General features: G+C 38.9%; 3 protein-coding genes across 9 annotated transcripts; 2 read left to right on the forward strand and 1 right to left on the reverse strand.

Moving 5' to 3' along the window:
- The first annotated feature begins 291 nt into the window (after positions 1-291).
- Positions 292-1473, forward strand: LOC6496873 (60S ribosomal protein L9). 3 transcript variants are annotated; one of them, XM_001963196.4, is made up of 3 exons: positions 292-384; positions 739-991; positions 1056-1473. In XM_001963196.4, exons 2-3 carry the CDS (start codon positions 751-753, stop codon positions 1385-1387), a joined length of 573 nt encoding a protein of 190 aa, XP_001963232.1. In that variant the 5' UTR covers positions 292-384; positions 739-750; the 3' UTR covers positions 1388-1473. The 3 variants fall into 3 exon arrangements, with proteins under 3 accessions (XP_001963232.1, XP_044571929.1, XP_044571930.1); XM_044715994.1 differs by lacking the exon at positions 292-384 and adding an exon at positions 389-405; XM_044715995.1 differs by lacking the exon at positions 292-384 and adding an exon at positions 493-509.
- Positions 1474-2926: 1453 nt separating this feature from the next.
- Positions 2927-7606, forward strand: LOC6496874 (protein aubergine). Its single transcript, XM_001963195.4, has 9 exons — positions 2927-3155; positions 4381-4534; positions 4605-5098; positions 5156-5348; positions 5404-5531; positions 5590-5744; positions 5803-6192; positions 6259-6369; positions 6423-7606. Exons 1-9 carry the CDS (start codon positions 3060-3062, stop codon positions 7321-7323), a joined length of 2622 nt encoding a protein of 873 aa, XP_001963231.1. The 5' UTR covers positions 2927-3059; the 3' UTR covers positions 7324-7606.
- A 52-nt stretch (positions 7607-7658) lies between these two features.
- On the reverse strand, positions 7659-16118 carry LOC6498645 (tubulin polyglutamylase TTLL4). 5 transcript variants are annotated; one of them, XM_014906726.3, is made up of 12 exons: positions 15922-16118; positions 15628-15852; positions 14421-15237; positions 13203-14041; positions 12792-13142; positions 12369-12726; positions 12187-12311; positions 11689-12128; positions 11459-11629; positions 11121-11399; positions 7920-8052; positions 7659-7853 (listed from the first exon to the last, which is right to left on the reverse strand). In XM_014906726.3, exons 3-11 carry the CDS (start codon positions 15116-15118, stop codon positions 7972-7974), a joined length of 3342 nt encoding a protein of 1113 aa, XP_014762212.1. In that variant the 5' UTR covers positions 15119-15237; positions 15628-15852; positions 15922-16118; the 3' UTR covers positions 7659-7853; positions 7920-7971. The 5 variants fall into 5 exon arrangements, with proteins under 5 accessions (XP_014762212.1, XP_014762213.1, XP_001963230.2 ...); XM_014906727.3 differs by having other exon boundaries at positions 14421-15290; XM_001963194.4 differs by having other exon boundaries at positions 7920-8079; positions 14421-15290.
- Positions 16119-16197: the final 79 nt, after the last annotated feature.

Raw genomic sequence — 16197 nt, forward strand, 5'->3', positions numbered from 1 at the left:
ATTCCAATTAAATTACAATCATGAAGAATACGTTTCAAAAGCCATCCGCTTTTTTGAGACCTAACAAATATTTTAAATCTGACATCGTATTTGAGGTTAGTGTTGCCAACTGCACTTCTTGAATCCAATGAAGTTGCCGTAGCAATGATTTCCTGCTTTATATAATGGAATTTAGACAATATATAACAAACTTTAATCTCTAATATTTATTTCATTTTATTAAAAGTTATCCAGAAGATAGAACAGAAGAAATGCAACTTAAAAAAATACCTCTTAAAATGGGGAAAAATACCAGAAGCGTCAAAATTTGGAAGACCACCTGGCAATACTGGCCTAGCTACTGCCACACTATTTTCCTTCTTTTCGGTTCTCGTTTCCGGCTAGGTATGTGCATTTATGCTCCACGTGGGTTATTTGTGTAAAAAATTGACTTTTCTCGATGAAATTGAGCATCCGAGACAACGGCTGGGGCGTCTTGTTGAAGCGCTAATGCCCAGGATTGGTTTTTTGTGTGTATTTGCTCTTTAAAGCAAAAATGAGCCTGTTTTTGGTTGGGGTCGCCGACATGTGTACATATGGACATACAATGTGCGAATATGTATAAAATTCGTTGTGATTATAGAATAAACAGTCGAATTGAATGAAATGCAACCATTCACCTGTTGAATGGATGGGAGAATATTTTAACAAATGCTGTGGCGTACACAAGAAGTCTAATCGTTCCTTTATTTTCGTTAGTTTGTCATCAAGATGCGAACGATCAACTCCAACCAGTGCGTGAAGATCCCCAAGGACATCAAGGCCACAGTGAAGGCCCGTGTCGTGACCATCACCGGCACCCGCGGCACGCTGAAGCGTAGCTTCAAGCATCTGGCTCTGGACATGTACATGCCCGACAAGCGCACCCTCAAAGTTGAGAAGTGGTTCGGCACCAAGAAGGAGCTGGCCGCTGTGCGCACCGTCTGCAGCCACATCGAGAACATGATCAAGGGTAAGTGTAAAGCAGTTTTAAGTAAAGCTTAATTGTCTGAATCTTATAATTTATTTCCCTGCAGGAGTCACCTTCGGCTTCCAGTACAAAATGCGCGCTGTGTATGCCCATTTCCCCATTAACTGCGTCACCTCTGAGCAGAACTCAGTCATTGAGATCCGTAACTTCTTGGGCGAGAAGTACATTCGTCGCGTTCAGATGGCACCCGGAGTGACCGTTGTCAACTCGACAGCCCAAAAGGACGAGCTCATCGTGGAGGGTAACGACATCGAAGCTGTCTCTGGATCTGCCGCTCTCATCCAACAGTCCACCACCGTTAAGAACAAGGATATCCGTAAATTCCTTGACGGTCTGTACGTGTCCGAGAAGACAACCGTTGTGAAAGTGGAAGCTTAGACTTTTATATTGTGTTTCTACCTAAAATGTTAATAAAAACCAACGGCCGAAACTATCAATAAGGATGAACATCTGTCTAATCTTAATATGGCTTTTTTTTTTAATAATGTACAGGGAATAATTCCACATCAGCTGAAATCTTTTAAGACTTGAGTCCTACATAAAATGGACTAAAAACAACTATAATTTAGATTAATCGATTCGGTGTGCAATCGTTTTTTAAATATCTGTTAAAAGAGAATTTGTTCTCAATGCATAGCCCCTACTGAGAGCCAATTATCCTTTCCATGTATCTTGAAGTATTTGTGATAGGGACCAAAAGGAATATTAGACCAAAATCTCAAAGGTTTGTTCGTAGATTTTGATGTAGATTTATGCAGAATCGATGCATCCACAAATCGTTTAAGGTATTCGGCTAAGGAATCGGATGCATTTTGGCCAAGATATAGCTTTCGATGTGGCTCAGAGTGCCATTGTGGAAATTTCGAAGGGGACCCCCTAGGAATCTTGACAAAAAATCGAAAAAATATTTTGTGTCTAGATTTTAATGCAGATTTATACAGAATAGATCCACAAATCGTTTAAGGTATTCCGCTAAGGAATCGGATGCATTTTGGCCAAGATATAGCTTTCGATGTGGCTCAGAGTGCCATTGTGGAAATTTCGAAGGGGACCCCCTAGGAATCTTGACAAAAAACCGAAAAATATTTTGTTTCTAGATTTTGATGCAGATTTATGCAGGATACATCCACAAATTGTTTAAGGTATTCCGCTAAGGAATCGGATTCATTTTGGCCAAGATATAGCTTTTAAGGTGGCTCAGATTGCCATTGTGGTAATTTTGAAGGGGACCCCCTAGGAATCTGGACAAAAAATCGGAAAAATATTTTGCTTCTAGATTTTGATGCAGATTTATGCAGGATACATCCACAAATCGTTTAAGGTATCCCGCTAAGGAATCGGATGAATTTTGGCCAAGATATAGCTTTTAAGGTGGCTCAGAGTGACATTGTGGAAATTTTGAAGGGGAATCCCTAGGAATCTTGACAAAAAATCGAAAAAATATTTTATTTCTATATTTTGATGCAGATTTGTGCAGGACATATCCACAAATCGTTTAAGGTATTCCGCTAAGGAATCGGATGCATTTTGGCCAAGATACAGCTTTCGAGGTGGCTCAGAGTGCCATTGTGGAAATTTTGAAGGGGACCCCCTAGGAATCTTGACAAAAAATCGAAAAAATATTTTGTGTCTAGATTTTAATGCAGATTTATGCAGGATACATCCCTGCATAGGGACCCCCTAGGAATCTGGACAAAAAATCGAAAAAATATTTTGTTTCTACATTTTGAAAAATTAGATATGAACTTTTGCTGAAAACTTTTGAAATTCAAACTTTCGCGCTGTTTTTTTATTTGGCGATGTTTTTTCGTATAAGTGTTACAAAATAGGGTGTTGATAATTGGCAAAGTACAACAGGGTGCCCCACCTTGCATAATCGATATCAAGAACTTTGATGCTGGTATCGAATATCCCTTCCTACTGCATTCTTTGACAACCGGCGCGGCAGCAAAGAACCGAAGCAAAAGCGGGAAAAAAGCTAAGGAAAAGTGGAAGTGCTTTTGATTTCTAAAAAAAAAAAGTAAAAAAGTAAAAAAGTTACTAAGTGAAAATGAATTTTCCACCGAATACTGGTACATCACGTGGACGTGGACGAGGAGGAACGAAGCGCAACGAGGACGCTAATCGTGGTCTTGGCGCCCAACTTGTAAGTCCAAGATTTTTAATTTTAAATAAAAAATCATTCCGGATCTTTTCTACCAATAACTTTTCAACCTGTACCATTTCTATAAATTATAATTATTTTAACTGAGCTGATGCATTCAGTCATCATAATTGCAATTTCTTGATTATCAATTTGGAATTTTCTTTTTACTTTACATTTTTAACAAAAATATGTTTAATAAGTTGGAAATACTATAACCTTGAACAAAAAACTACGTATTTCATAACGCACACATAGTACCGTTTTTCTTTCTAATCTTCCACACGTTTCTTCGCAAAAAGTGAGCTTCAAAAAAAGTGAGTGAAAAAAAAACGCTCAAAATTAATACTTTTTTGAGTTAAAAATTCCTTTCAAAAAGTTTAAAAGGCCAAGAAATTGTTAAAAAGTTAATAATTTAGGAAAATTATTAAATTCAAAGATTATTAAAATCAAAGAAGTGCAGAAGCGAGAAGGATGATACTTCGTTTCTTCATGCACATGCATGGTGGATTCTGTACACATATACATATACAGAATCACACATGCATGTGCATGTGTGCAAGAAACGAAATATCATCTTTCTCGCTTCTGCACTTTTTTGATTTTAATAATCTTTGAATTATGTGTGTGTGCCAAAATCGTGCGGAAAGAATGATTGTTTTTATTGCAAATAAGCTTAAACGGCATTAGACTTGACATCGTACATCATAATGGAACGCCGATCAAATTTCAATGAAAGAAAATAAAAACAAAATCTCGTAAAAAAAAATGTTTCATCTGAACAGATCTTAACACAAGTACATTTAAATGAGTTAAAATGAATAAATTTAAAATAATTTGATAATAAATTTTAGTAATAAACTATCAAAAGGTGAATAATTTCTAAGAAAAGTGAAGGAAAGTGCCTGGAAAGCCAAATATGAAACGAAATGGGAATGGAACACAGGGTACACACACACGCGTGTTTTTAAAATGGAGGAAAGGGCTTTTTAAAATTTCTCTTTAATAAATTCCTTGAAAAACTTTTTTCATACGAAATCTTAAACTTATATCATTTTTAAGAAATTCAATTGATTTTTACTTTTGTCTAACTTAAAAAAAAAAAAAAAGTGTCATTCATGGTTGTCTCACAGACATGACTATTCATGTCGCATGTGGCATGTTGCAAGTTGTTCTGCCTGTTTTATATTTAAAATAAAATTAAAAATATATACATTATATATTTTAGGGGGTTCAGTCGTCCCAATCGTCGCAATCATCAAGAAATGAAGGCGGCAAGGGAGAGTTAATGAGAGATTATGAGAAGGATAGGCCCTTGGACATGATCGAGCGGAGTCTGGAGACACTGAAGTCTGGGGAAACTGAGCTCCCGAGTTCCGAAGGTATGACCCACACATTCAAGTATTAAAATTATTGAAATTAATGGTAACTTTTTGTTACAATCGATTTTAGGTGATCCCCGTGGCTCCGTTCGTGGTCGTCGTTTGATCACCGAAGTGGTTCACTCCCGTCCTCAAGGACTTACGACCAAGAATGGGTGTACTGGAACCAAGATCACGGTTCAGACCAATTACTTCAAGGTGCTGAAGCGCCCGAGCTGGACTATTTACCAGTACCGCGTTGATTTTGAGCCCGAAGTGGACAACACTCGCTGTCGTCGTGGCTACATGAACGAGCACAAGCATCTCCTGGGCGGCTACATCTTCGATGGAACTGTTCTGTTCTGCTCCAAGCAGTTCAAGGAGGTGCCGCATAGCTCCTATGTCCTGGAGCTTGTCACGAAGAATCGGGCTGGCGAAAATATACAAATAAAGATAAAGCACGTGGGTTCTGTGGAGGCTGCTGACAACCAGCAGTTCCAGGTGCTAAATCTTATTTTGCGTCGAGCCATGGAGGGTTTAAACTTGCAGCTGGTGGCGCGTAACTTCTTTGATCCGCAGGCCAAGGTACGGAAACTATTCACATTTAGTTCAAAATATTGTTAAATAATTCGTGTCTCGCAGATAAACCTAGAAAACTATCGCATGGAACTCTGGCCAGGATATCAGACGTCGATTCGGCAGCATGAGTCTGATATCTTGCTGTGTGCTGAGATTGCCCACAAGGTGATGCGGACCGATAGCTTGTATAACATTCTGTCCGAAGCTATTCGAGATAGCGACGATTACCAAAATGCTTTCAAGCGTCATGTTATGGGTGAGTTAATTCTTTATATTTTTATGAATATATATTAAATATCTTTAATTTTCAGGTATGGTGGTGTTAACAGACTATAACAATAAGACATATCGCGTTGACGATGTGGATTTCACATCTTCTCCACTGTCCAAATTCGAAACCAAGGAGGGAACCATTTCCTACGTGGAGTACTACAAGAAGGTATATTTTCCAAATGGGGATAACTAGAAAAGTGTATCTGATAATACATATTTTATAGCGCTATAATATTACAATCCGGGACTACAAGCAACCGCTTATTGTGTCGCGTCCGACCGAGAAGAACATTCGTGGCGGCTTCAATCAGCTAATCATGCTGATACCCGAGCTGGCTCGGGCTACCGGAATGACTGATGCCATGCGTGCCAATTTCCGGTTTGTTTTAAGATATATTATTTGTCATACTTATTACTTATAATTCTCCTTTTACTAGTTTGATGAAGGCAATGAGCGAACATACTCGGCTGACTCCCGATCGGCGTATCGAGCGCCTGCGCGTTTTTAACCAGCGCTTGAAGCAGTCCAAGGAGAGCACAGATGTAATGCGCTCGTGGAACATTGAGCTCGATTCTGCCTTGGTGGAGATCCCGGCGCGCATCCTTCCTCCGGAGAGAATAGTTTTCGGGGATGGTAAGCGTTACTTGTGCGATTCTCGTGCCGATTGGACAGGCGAGTTCCGTCAAACATCCATGTTCAGTCATGTGGACATTAAGAGGTGGTACGTGATCACACCTCGTCGTAATTCGCGCGAGACTCAGGAGTTCGTGAAGATGTGCATTCGCGCGGCCGCCGGCATGAAAATGCAGATCTCCGAGCCACGATAGTAAGTGTTGTTCACACAAAAAAAAAAATAAAAGAAAAAAAGGTAATTGCTTGTATTTCTTTGCAGTGATGAAATTATCGACGATCGCAACAGCAACTACTCTCAGGCAATTGATAATGCCGTGGCCAAGGATCCGCAGATTGTAATGCTCGTTCTCAAGGCTCCCAATGAGGAAAAGTAAGTGTTTTTTTGGGTGAAGTGCAAACTTATTCACTTTTCCCTTCTGGCAGGTATTCTTGCATCAAAAAACGCACCTGCGTTGATCGCCCGGTGCCGTCGCAAGTGGTGACATTGAAAACCATTGCTCCGCGCCAGGAGAAATCCGCTGGCCTAATGTCTATTGCCACTAAAGTGGTGATCCAGATGAATGCCAAGCTGATGGGTGCTCCCTGGATGATTGAGCTTCCAGTTCGTGGCTTAATGACCGTCGGCTTCGATGTGTGCCATTCGTCTAAGAACAAGAACAAGTCGTATGGAGCTCTGGTAGCCACGATGGACATGAAGACCTCCACTCGCTACTTCTCCTCTGTGACGGAGCACATGAAGGGCCAGGAGTTGTCCGATCAGATGTCAATGAACATGACATACGCTCTGAAGGCCTATCGGGAGCACCACGGAGTATTGCCCGAGCGCATCCTGTTCTTCCGCGATGGTGTCGGCGATGGACAGCTGTACCAGGTGGTGAACACCGAGGTGAAGTTCTTGAAGGCAAAGCTGGATGAAATTTACAAGTCCGCTGGTCGGGAGGAAGGCTGCCGCATGGCCTTTATTGTTGTCGCCAAGCGCATCAACACTCGCTACTTTGTGAACAAGCGGAATCCAGCACCGGGAACTGTCGTGGACGACGTCATTACTCTGCCGGAACGGTATGACTTCTTTTTGGTGTCGCAGTCTGTCCGCCAGGGAACTGTGTCGCCCACCAATTACAACGTCATTCACGACAACATGGGACTGAGTGCGGACAAGTTGCAGATGCTGGCCTACAAGATGACCCACATGTACTACAATTTCTCTGGAACTTGTCGGGTGCCTTCGGTGTGCCAGTATGCCCATAAGCTTGCATTCCTCGTTGCCGAGAGCATCAATCGCTCCCCATCATCTGGATTGGAGAACCAGCTATATTTTTTGTAATCATTATTGACACTTTGCCTTTCCAGTGGCATTTTCCTTTCACACAAAATCATTCATTCATGATTTCATCCCATTCATTAATTATCGCCAATCTTTTAACCATTTTGAACACTTTACTTACTACATTTTCAATCACATATGACCTTACACATCAGACAGAACTGATTCTTTTTACGTTTATTTTTGGGTTTTGATTTTGCGATAAATGAAACTATTTTTTAGAAGAGAAATTTGACTTGATATGCTTTTGAATACGACGAATAAAGTGAGTTTCATCATTTTTTTTAAGCTTGTTTTATTTTAGCTTTTACATCTCTTAATCCCTTGAGAAAAACTTTTTTTTTTTTGGTAACATACAATTTAATAATTTGAGGCTATGAACTTTTACTAAATACATTATACATTATTATACATATCTAATTTCTACGGTGCCGAACATGTGAAATACCGTTTGCAATGAATCTACATTTAAAAATCGTAGGCGTTGGCGACAAATGCTATTTTGTAGGAAAATTTTAACCCAATGGTTTCTATAAAAAATAATTATTAAAATTATTAATCAGCGATATTAAAATATGAATAATTTTGTAACTTGCCTGCACAACTGAGCATGCCAGTGACGGTTTGCAATTATTTTAAATGCCGATGCTAAGAGTTAGCATCTGTCTGGTTAACAGCAGTAATTGTTGGTGTAGTTTTAGTCTCGATGTTCTCTTCAACGTTCAATTCCTAAATTTAAGAGCAGAATGTTAAATTCTATAATTAATTCAAAAATAATAATTATTGAGAATAAATAAAAAGGAATGAAGAGTAGAGTATAAAAGTATCATCGGAATACCGAAGACATCAGATCTATTTTAAAACGATTTAATGTAGGTATGTTTCTGATTTAGAGCCAATATGAAAAATATATCATAAACGAGCAGTTTTCATATGCTGCATGGTGCATGCTGGGTAGAAAACATCAAATAACAAGCAACAAAAATTATTGCTACTTATTTTGGAAAAAAACTATAATTTGGAAACATTTTTAAAAGTAAGCTAATTACAAATAATTCTAAAATCGCAACATACAAAATACTACTAGAAAAATTAAATATTTTCATATAAAAGTAAATAATGAAGGAAAAAATTTATGAAAGATTAGTTCACTATAGTTTTCACATCAAGGGAATAAAGTGACAAGCAAGGTAGCCGCCATGGTATGATTAAAAAACACTAAAAATTCAATTAAAAATGTAGGACTACGCATTTTAGCCTTAGCACATCTAATTTATTACAAGTTCGAATTCTATTTAAACTTAAATAGAATACTTACCAAATTTAAGTTTTTTACCATTATATTTTTTTTCCTAAACTGTAGGATAGTTTTTAGACAAATAAGACCTATTTTTTCTTATTACTTCTGTTTTTTTAAACACCATAAAATTTAACATAAAAAGTTTGAAATTAAAGTTTTTAACGAAAAAATATCCTAGTATTTTTTATTCAACTCTTCGCACCATAAAAATTATTTGAATTTATGCAAAATAGGCCATTTAACCCAAAGAAAAAATAAAACCATAAGTCTTTTCTTATAAGAATAATAATTGAAGACATAATTTTGTAACTTTTCACAGTATCATATACTTATAACGCAAATGGTGTGTAATTTATTTAATTTCATTAAATTTTTGTTTGTTTTTAAAATACATCAATCTTTTCGGGTTTAAATGATTGGCAGTTCACTACAATTAATCGAGTACAACAGATTCATTAATTTAGTAATATCTAAGAATTTAATAGTAAATTCATTTATAGAAATAATACTAGTCCAATCTATTACAAAAACGGGAATCACAATTTAGTTACGAATTACGCAATTGGGCGAATGTCCCAAAACAGTACATCCTTTATATATTCTTATATATTTCAATAACCTATTTACAAATATTTTTGAATTTATTAATATTAATAATAAATATCAAATATATACATATTTTATTATGACTAAGGTAATTGCACTAACAATAACAATAATGACTACCAATAATACGATGGCAGCGACTGTCACTTTAATATCCATCTCATAAACTTGATGAAGTAATCCTGCAATTTTACAATTACACACAAAACATATTCTTGTTATTTGGATCCAACTTTATATAAAACGAATACTATTAAACTTGTTTATATATTTGAGAAAAATAAACAAAAAAATATAATTGCAATGAGGGAGGATTCAGAAAAGTTAATGATTATTGGAGGATATTGGAAGTAGGAGCTTAGCAGCAGTGCCTATTTTTTTGAATATGTTATGGTAGAAATAAACTACTATTTGATAAAAAAAAAATATATATATTAACAAAAAGGTAAGATTTAACTGAAAGTGATTTTTAATTATAGTTTTGAGTGTAAAAATTTGTTTCTAAAACTGCATTTGTCTAATCTTCAGCCTATTTGGAGGTGTTACTATTTTCAAATTACCAGAAAATATATATAATATTGCCTGTGAAGCTAATTAGATGATTATAATTAAAAATTAAAATTTTTAACATCTAAAAAACTGTATTTGATTTAATTATCAAGTAATAGTCCTAGAATCTCTTGAATTTTTGATTGATATATGGATAGTTAATTACAAATAATGTACTACATTGGCAATGGATTTAGATTTTAGGGCGCTTTGATTTTTTTTAGTGAAGCTCCATATTAAGAAATTGACTTGGTGATGGATCCGAGGTCAGCATTGATAAAGCTAGGAATGGGTAGCCGTTTGCATTGAATTACTGATCAAAAACCCACCTGGCGTCGAAAGGAATTCTTGTTCGGGGCTCATGTGTAAAGAGTATGCAGTGTGATCACCTTCAATATACTTCAAATACATGTACGTAGAGACATAAAAAGAAATTATAGTGATGGGGTAACGTCATAAACGAACCGAAAAACATAAGATTTTAATTGCTATGCAGTACATGTGTATTATGGATTCGGTGATAAATTTAATTTTAATTTTTTAATTCAAAATTCTATGAGAAACAGTTTTGATTACAGTTTTGGAATAAGTACTAAGTATTATCACCAAAGTACCAAAAGAGAACAACACTATTCGACCATCCCTCTACAATTGAAGTTTATTTAAGCTTCGTTATTTACCTATGCATTACTGGTTAAAGAAAACAAAAGACTTTTACGTTAGTTTATAGTTAACCGGTTGAGATGACAAATACACTCTGTTGTCCTGGATACAAATTCATAAATAAAGACAATACGATATTATAACACAAGCTTACTGGTTTTCTCACTATCTACTAATATTGGAGTTTTAATTGGATTTGGATTTAGATTTGGATTTGGATTTGAGGCTGTTGACCCTGAATGGTCAATCAGATAAAACTTACGATGGCAAAAAGCACGGCAGCGCCAAAAGAACGATTGTATCAATCTCCAACAGCCCTCAAAATTTAACAAAAGTCGAGAATGTATGTTTTATATTAAACTGATTTTCTTTTTCTTTTCATATTCATATTCATATTCATATAATTTGTTTGGTGTATAAAAATAATTGTTGTTGATAAGAGAAATATTAAATCTATTAGGAAAATAACACGAACCGAGTGCTAGAGTGCACACGGGTTTGAGAATAATTATAAGAACTTAAGTAAATATATTTTTTAATTTTGGCAAAACAATAAGCTTAAAAACAAAATCAATATCTGCTTAATGAATAGTATACCCCTTGGCAAGTATTGTATTCACGATTAATTCAAATGAGTCTTGTGAAAAGCGTTTGCACCATTGATGAATAGAGATCTCACCTTTTTGGCCGGCGGTGACGGCACCTGAAGATGATATTTATTTTGGCAGAGGTCTCGCAGCAGCGCAATGCCCTCCGTACGATTGTTGGCATACCGGGACTCCCATGCATCCAACAGACGGTTATAATACCGCGGACTATCGTTATATTTAAGGTACTTGTACGTTTGATCGGTTGGGAAAATGCGTTCCAGGGGAGCACAACGCGCCAGCTCATCCTCGGCGATAATGAGACAGCGAACATCATCAGGAGTCAGATTCGACAAGATGGCATCGACATACTAGATGGGATAGAAAAACCGTTTAAAAACAAAGTCATTATATTGATTTTTTTGCTTACCTCATTCCGATCTTCCATGGTCTTCCTTGTGAAGGTGTTGTGCTTCACTTTCTCCTCGCGGGATAGATAATTTATGTACAGCCGTTTGTCATAACACATTTGAGTTCCAGGGGGAAACGAAAATTCGGCAGCCAGTTCCCTTTGCTTATCCATCGACAGCTTGGGAGGAACCTTAAGAAACAATTAAGTTACATATTTTATATAAAATATATTACAAAGACAGTGCTCACATTATACAATGCCGTGTTTAGAACACCCTGCACCAAAGGCGCCTTCACATGAGCATCTAATGGCAGTTCAGAGTGCAAGCTCGGGGATATGTTCACTTCCAATAGCCAAGGAACTAAATCAGAATCCAGAATAACATCGAAGCCAAAAAGCTCGAAGCAACTGTATTTGGACTCAACGTTAGCTCTGATCATGCTATTAATTCCATTCTCGCCGGAAAGGATCGTTCGGAGGACTAGAGCACGTAGGGCTTCCCAAAGGCAGTCGGTGCGTACTCCTCGATTGGCCAAATAAGTCCACAGCGACTTGATGGTCCACTTGTGACCGTGGCAAGCATTCACATCCTCGTTCTTCGAGTAGTTGGAAGAGAATTTGTTGATGCTGTAGTTGGTTAAATGCATGCAGCGATCGTTCAGGGTGTCCGACTTGGCACTATACTTAACTGTGGACACAAGGATATATATTAGAAATTGTAGAAAAATAAAAATATCCAGCTGTACCTGAAGCAAATCTTGCCAGTCCGTTATGGTACATAAACACTCGAAGTGGATTCACGGATGTTACCAGCACATAAAGGCGCAAGTCGAACTTACTACCATTTATCAGAAGAGGACGTTCAATGTACCTGCAAGGATTATACCATTTAATAACTAATTGCCAGAGAAAGTAGAGTACGACTCACTTTTGGACAATAAGTGGCCTGCGCTTGGGTATCTGTCCCCATCGATTTATTACCCTAATTCCAGCCCCTCGAGCACTAGCCGGCGGCTTAATAATCCATTTCGTATTCCGCTGGGCATAGCGCGGCCAGTGACGACGCAACGCCGCCAAATCATTGGGAATAATGTAAGTGCGTGGCATAAATCCAAACTCCTTGTTGCTGTGCTTGATCATCTGCCTTTGGAGGTTCTTCCAACACGAGTCCTTGCGGCCGATGCGAAAGGAGCCCGGCAAGTGATTGATTTTCTGATACGACCGAATGGTCTTGAAGCACGGCGACTTTAAATGCTTGCCCCACACACCCATCCAGTCGTTGGTTTCTGCAAGTAAGATAAGATAGATGTAATATGATGTAGTGAGAAAATATTTGGACATCAATACTCACTCTTTAACATCCGCATCCCGCTGTTCGCCAAAATAAGACGAACCACCTTTGGCATTATGTTCGTGACACGCCACTTGAGCACTCGATGCAGTTCTGGCGGTACCTTGGGGCCCTTTTTGGTGTTCGACGAGAATGAGAGATACGGGGGAACGTAGGGAAACAGGCTGGGCACCAGCAGGGAGTCTGGGTTCTTGAGATCTTCATCAGAGGTCTGGGAAGACAGGAAGCTCGGAGTGCTTTGGGACGAAGCAAAGCGATCCACGGAGTGGGTTAGCTTGTAGGCATAGGCACGGTAGCCGTCTTCGGTGTCCGACAAGATACTTGCCGTATCGCTTTCATCGAAATTCGAAACTGCAAAGAAAGGGATTTGTTTAATTCTGCTTAGCTGTAGAGTCTATTGAATATACTCACGATTGTCGAGGTCGTCGTCATCGTCATAGTCTTCGTTGTTGTCAAAGTCGATAGGAGTGCGACGGTCCTCGGGCTTGGCTTCCGGTTCCAGCAGAATCACCGTCTGGCCCTCGTCTCCGCCGCCGCCGCCGCCCATTGACCTCGATTTCTGGCTAAGACTCCGTTGGTTCTGCTGCTTCCGCCCCATCCTGGGACTTTGGGTGCTGTAGAGTAGTACCCTGTGCACCGTGGGCTGTGGCTTCTTGGCGGATACAGTGCCACCTTTGACCCGTTTCGGTGTCATAGGCAGGCGGGGCATTGGCTGCTCAACCGTTTTCCGGACAAGTTTCAATTCATTATTGTTGTTGTTGACGATGGTGTCGCCCGCGTCGAGGGCGGCATTCTCGGAAAGTTTGCAATACCGACGATGGACTTGCTCGAATTGGTTATCAACTAGATCAGGGACATCGTAGGCATCGTTAATATCCCTTAAATCCTCTCCAGCCTTCAGCCGCATCGAGTTGCCATTACCGACAACCGACTCGCCCCATCCATTGTCGATATAGCCCTGTTTCAGATCATTGCTCGGCAGCTTCTCCTTCAGCACATTCTTCTCCGACTTCTGCCAGTTGCGATCGTCCGCAGCTTCCGATCGGCCAAAGATGGTGATGGTGTCACCAAAGTCCCTCGAATCCCGTCGACTGGCATCCGACTTTTGAATTTTACTCATTGGCAGTTTGCGGCTGTTGACAACGGCGAACGACGGCTTCGGCAACTTCTCAGCGCCACGATTGTAAAAATACGAAAAATAATGCTGATAGTGCTGATTGGTTGTGGGATACTGGACTGCCCGCTCCGAGCTGGAATAAGGAAATCAAATCATCGGTTAGTACTGGCTGGATAAACAATATAGATATCATATTGTATTGTTTACACATCTATGTATGTCTTCTTGGTTTGTTTCTTTGTTCAAAATGAGTGTTATTGTGAGGTAATATGTCTTGGGTTTATTGGGGGGCTGGGGTATGTATATAATAGCTATTTACTCGCAACTAGAACTCTGTGTTTTTGTGGTTATTTTCTATCGAGAGTTTTCCAAAAAAAAAAACTTTACTTTTAATTCTCGAACACAACGGCAACAACAAAATACGTGTCTATGTGCGTGTGTACTGGAGATTGTAATAATGTAATTTCAACAAGCAGGACAATGTAACAAAAATGCATTTTTTTCAAAATTACAGTATAGCATCCCATGTCTGCTCCGGTGTGGGAGAATTACGGCCACGATACCGATCCGGACCATTGTCCAAATATTCGGTGACGCGGCCGGCCCTCAAAGGTTTTCGCTTTTTTACATCCGTATCGAGATAAACGAGTGATGGCTGTAGTAGCATTTGTTGATGAGACGGATGCTGCTGCTGTTGTTGGTACTGCTGCTGCTGCTGTTGCTGCTGCTGCCGATATTTTAACTCTCTCTTGGAGGGATTACTGGGATATTGATCCTCGATATGACGCACCGGCTGATAGACATACTCGCAGCTCTTGTTCCCAGCTATACGCTGATTCCCCAAACACGGCTGGCCAAATGCATCCGCAAAAAGTGAGGAGTCCGGTGCCGAATTAGCTGCTACTGGCTGCTGATATTGCAATCTTGCCGCTGACTTGGTGGGTATTCGCTTCGACGGATGGCTGAGATTTTGATTCTGGTTGTGATTTAAATTCTGATTTTGATTTTGGCGACTCCACGTGGATGGGATGCCTGGCAAGTTGCAGTCATAATCATTATAATTATAATAATAAAACGTATTGTCCACATTGCAGTAGCGGGCACTATTTTTGGCGGCGGTGTTGCTGCTGCTGTTGTTATAATTGTGGTTATGGTTGTTGTTGTTGTTCACATTACTGCTGGCTAGGTTGTAGCCACTGTTGTTACGCATGTCAGGTGCTATAATACTTGGTTGGGAATTGTTTAATAAGCTCGTTCTCGTTCGCAGATCCTGCAGATCGTTGCCTTCTTTTTCCAAAACACACACAAAACTCTTAAAATTAGCCTAGACTGTGAATGATTTTTAATTGGCGGTTATTATTACTGATGGAGATTTAACATATCTGGTGGATAGAGAGAATGCAAGTGGTCAGTAGTCACATGATGGTGCCCGGATGCAGCGATGCTAACAATGCATACCCATACAGTCTGTCAAGTAATTCTTGAAGGGTATCCCTTCAACTACACCTAGACTCCTGCAAGTGTCTCACTGTTCTCATTTACCACAAAAAAAAAGAGATACAGATACTTATAAGCAGAAAATAAAAAAAAACTTGCCTTCAAAATTACTTAACAAACTGTATGTAGTATACAATTAACCCCACAAATACCCCCACACAGGCTCTTCGCTCCGTAAACCAGGTCAAATGCACCAATAAAAACAAAAACACCATAACTCACTTGCTTCGCGACTCGTGTGACCTTTACTTTGTTGTTGTTGTTCGCCGCTCTGGAAGGGATTTAAGGACGACGACGAGGACTCGATGACACTCGGTCACAGGACAGGCTCGAATTGGTGGTTTCGGTTTAGTGTCTCCTGTAATCTAGGTCACTAGCACTTGAGAGCCAGCAGGATGTGAATACATTTCCAGCTCCAAAAATTGCGCCAAGTTAAAAGGAGGCAAACTGAAAAATATTAAAAAAAATACATAAGTACTAGGAGCAGTTGCAGCGTTAGATGACGAGATAGCATACCTATAAAATAAACTATAGCAAATGCACGGGTTCGTATATTATTGTTTTGCTTATATGGTATCTTCCAGTTGAAATTTTTTACTGAAATTCTTTCACTAAAACATTTCACAGCCTACGACAAAAAAAACTAAACTACTTTATTTTGAGATATTTCTGTGCACATGTGCACATTTCTAGAGATGTGTATTTTGAGATATTTTAGGTATGTCGTTATCGAACTATCAATATATCGATATTCTTATCATGCATCTACATTCCATGCAACATGTTTGATAC

Source organism: Drosophila ananassae, chromosome 3R (assembly GCF_017639315.1).
Source record: "Drosophila ananassae strain 14024-0371.13 chromosome 3R, ASM1763931v2, whole genome shotgun sequence".
NCBI lineage: Eukaryota > Metazoa > Arthropoda > Insecta > Diptera > Drosophilidae > Drosophila > Drosophila ananassae.

Excerpts from the sequence above, each read along its gene's own strand:
- LOC6496873 (XM_044715994.1), top strand. Across the intron at positions 992-1,055 it reads CATCGAGAACATGATCAAGG|GAGTCACCTTCGGCTTCCAG; the intron begins GTAAGTGTAAAG and ends ATTTCCCTGCAG.
- LOC6496874 (XM_001963195.4), top strand. The coding sequence starts at position 3,060 with ATGAATTTTCCACCGAATACTGGTACATCACGTGGACGTGGACGAGGA. Across the intron at positions 5,099-5,155 it reads TCTTTGATCCGCAGGCCAAG|ATAAACCTAGAAAACTATCG; the intron begins GTACGGAAACTA and ends CGTGTCTCGCAG. Across the intron at positions 5,349-5,403 it reads TTTCAAGCGTCATGTTATGG|GTATGGTGGTGTTAACAGAC; the intron begins GTGAGTTAATTC and ends TTTAATTTTCAG.
- LOC6498645 (XM_014906726.3), bottom strand. The coding sequence starts at position 15,118 with ATGCGTAACAACAGTGGCTACAACCTAGCCAGCAGTAATGTGAACAAC. Across the intron at positions 14,042-14,420 it reads CAGACATGGGATGCTATACT|CTCGGAGCGGGCAGTCCAGT; the intron begins GTAATTTTGAAA and ends TCCTTATTCCAG. Across the intron at positions 8,053-11,120 it reads CGTCACCGCCGGCCAAAAAG|GAATTGAACGTTGAAGAGAA; the intron begins GTGAGATCTCTA and ends TCTTAAATTTAG.